We start from the raw sequence: 2,481 nt of genomic DNA, 5'->3' as shown, positions 1-2,481 counted from the left end.
TTTTAAACATAAAAATTTTATTCAGAAAAAAAAATTAAAAAAATATTGTGGAATTATATTTTAATTGAGTATTTAAAAGCCTGTCAAAAAATAATGTATAGAATTCAATGGGACCCCTTAGTAAATTGCTCCTGTATAAAATTGGTATAGCTATTAGTTATCTCTAGTAAATAAAATGAACTAGTTACCTCCATCTATGCGTATTTGATGTAAATGAACTAGATAATTGACAATAATAGTTTGCCTCAGAATTAGACTAGCGCCAAATTTATAAATGGTACAAGTTACCAAGTAAAAGGAGAAAACCAACCATAAACTCTTTCATTTTTCCCCAGATTTTATCCTTAACTACCAAAAATATTAGAAGTGGAGCAGATACATTATACATAGGAGTAATATATAGTGCTAGACAAGCTGACATGATATTTGTATAAAGTCATATATCATAATCTTTTCCTATTCATTTCCTAATATCCTTAAGAAATGTAATGCGTAAATGTAAACATATTATCTATATGACAAAGATTGTTTGGTCTAAATTAATGTTGAGCAGATCTCTCTGTCCCAGCAAACGAGTGAAATGTACAGTCCTTATTGTTCTCAACTGCAACTCTACTTTGACTACCTCTTCAGTTAGTAACATGCCTGTCTTTTAGTAATAGCTGTCCTTTCATTGCATATATACATTTACATATAGTAACACTATGCAGACTTATAATTACCCTAATAAACTTTATAATTACATCACTGGTTTAAAATCAAAGAAATAATTAATCTTAAAATAAACGGCATAGTTATGATTTCCCATACATTCTGCAGAACAGAAGAAAATTAACATATTCAAATCAAACTCCATATAAAGAGTAATAAGAAACATTAATTCATAATATTGAAGGGGTCATGAGAGATATATATAGTATATGATAAGATAATAATATTGCTGATCATGCAAATTGATGAAAAATTGCAATATTTCTAACTTGGAGGCAATGCAGGAGGTGCGGCTTGTTGAAGTTGAAGTTGTTGTTGAGGTCTCTTTCTTTTCTTCTTCTCATAGCTAATCCCTCTAGCCTTCGACTGTGAATCGCGTACTTCGCGTAAATAAAGCCTAACAGCTCTTGCTCCAAAAGGGTTAGCTTCTGGTTTCCCACCATTTTCTTCGAAGGCTGCCCGAAGGCGGCCTATGAGTGCATCGAGACTGCCCCAAGCTTGCCTAAGTGGGCAAGGACACGGGGCAGGCGGATTCGGATGCCCGAAAAAAGGGCATAGTTGATTATGAACCTTAGTTTTTCCAAACTGGTCAAGGTACCGGAGGAATTCAAGAACATGAGCTCCGCTGCAGCGGGGAAGAGAAAGTGGAGGACGGTGGTTGCGGAGGTATTGACCGAAGGTGTTCCAGTCACGCCGCTTTTGGTTTTCATATCGGCTTAGGGTTGTTGGTGAGGAAGCTGAAGCTGAGGATGATGAGCCTGAGGTCATTACAGAGTTTGTGCTTACCATGCTACTGTTTGTGTCAAGGTTAGTACAAGAATTCACTTCTTGTTGACTACTATTGGAGTTCATCATTATTTCTTTTAATTTCTTCAATTGCTTGTGTTCAGGCTTAGATCAAGAATCAACCTTAATCAAGAAGTGAAATTTTGATGATGATCCATGAAGATCTGACTAATGACTAATACTAACTAGGGTATCATATTTTTTTGGGAGAAGAGAGAGATGTGTTTATATAGAGATATAAAAACTGAAAAGATGGATGAGATGGTTAGCTAGCTGGGAACATCTAGTTAGGATTGTATGGAAATGAATTCAGAGGAGAGCTATAGGGAACAAGAAAAAAAGAGTAAAATAAATAAATTCTTTTCTTGCTTTTGATCAGTGCTCTTTTTGAATCTTTGTTTTGATCATTCCAAGAGAAACTAGCAACATAGGAGTGGTATATAAATATATGATGATGATGGTGGTAGTCTATTGCCTATTGGTGGGTTTCTTGGCTTTGATCTCTGAAATGTTCCAAGAGATGGTCACACATTTGCCTAGGTAAAAGGGAAATGACTATTTATGTCTCTAATACTAAAATACTACTAGTACTGTGTGTGTTTTAGAAACTGATAAGAGAGGAGAGAGATGTATCTGGGAGAGAGATAGAGAGGTGGAGAGAGAGAAGAGAAGTGAGTAGAGAAAATAATGTGAATTTGGTAAGTGTCAAGGGGACTGGTTAGGGCTTTTGTGGAAAATAAAAAAGGTGGTTGACAGTAAGATGGATATGATAGATAGAGACAGGAAATGGGTTAAAAAACTATAGAGAATAATATGGTTTTGTATATTCACCAATCAATCTTTTGCATTGATTGACAAGTCAATCTCTAATTACCATTTTACCCTCTCTTGTCTCCCCTTGTGGAGAATAAGATTGGGGTATAGAGCAAGTGATATTCAAATATCAGGCATGAACTCTGATCAGCTCAGCAAACTTTATAAGTT

At 35.1% G+C, this 2,481-nt stretch overlaps 1 protein-coding gene across 1 annotated transcript; it reads right to left on the bottom strand.

Moving 5' to 3' along the window:
• Positions 1 to 648: 648 nt before the first annotated feature.
• Positions 649 to 2,209, bottom strand: LOC141676695 (protein LIGHT-DEPENDENT SHORT HYPOCOTYLS 4-like). Its single transcript, XM_074482399.1, has one exon. It carries the CDS (start codon positions 1,564 to 1,566, stop codon positions 976 to 978), a length of 591 nt encoding a protein of 196 aa, XP_074338500.1. The 5' UTR covers positions 1,567 to 2,209; the 3' UTR covers positions 649 to 975.
• Positions 2,210 to 2,481: the final 272 nt, after the last annotated feature.

This window comes from Apium graveolens, chromosome 8 (assembly GCF_009905375.1).
Source record: "Apium graveolens cultivar Ventura chromosome 8, ASM990537v1, whole genome shotgun sequence".
In the NCBI taxonomy this organism is placed as follows: Eukaryota; Viridiplantae; Streptophyta; class Magnoliopsida; order Apiales; family Apiaceae; genus Apium; species Apium graveolens.
Note: the sequence above shows the minus strand (reverse complement) of the source record. Positions and strands in the feature narration are given on the sequence as shown.

Excerpts from the sequence above, each read along its gene's own strand:
- LOC141676695 (XM_074482399.1), bottom strand. The coding sequence starts at position 1,566 with ATGATGAACTCCAATAGTAGTCAACAAGAAGTGAATTCTTGTACTAAC.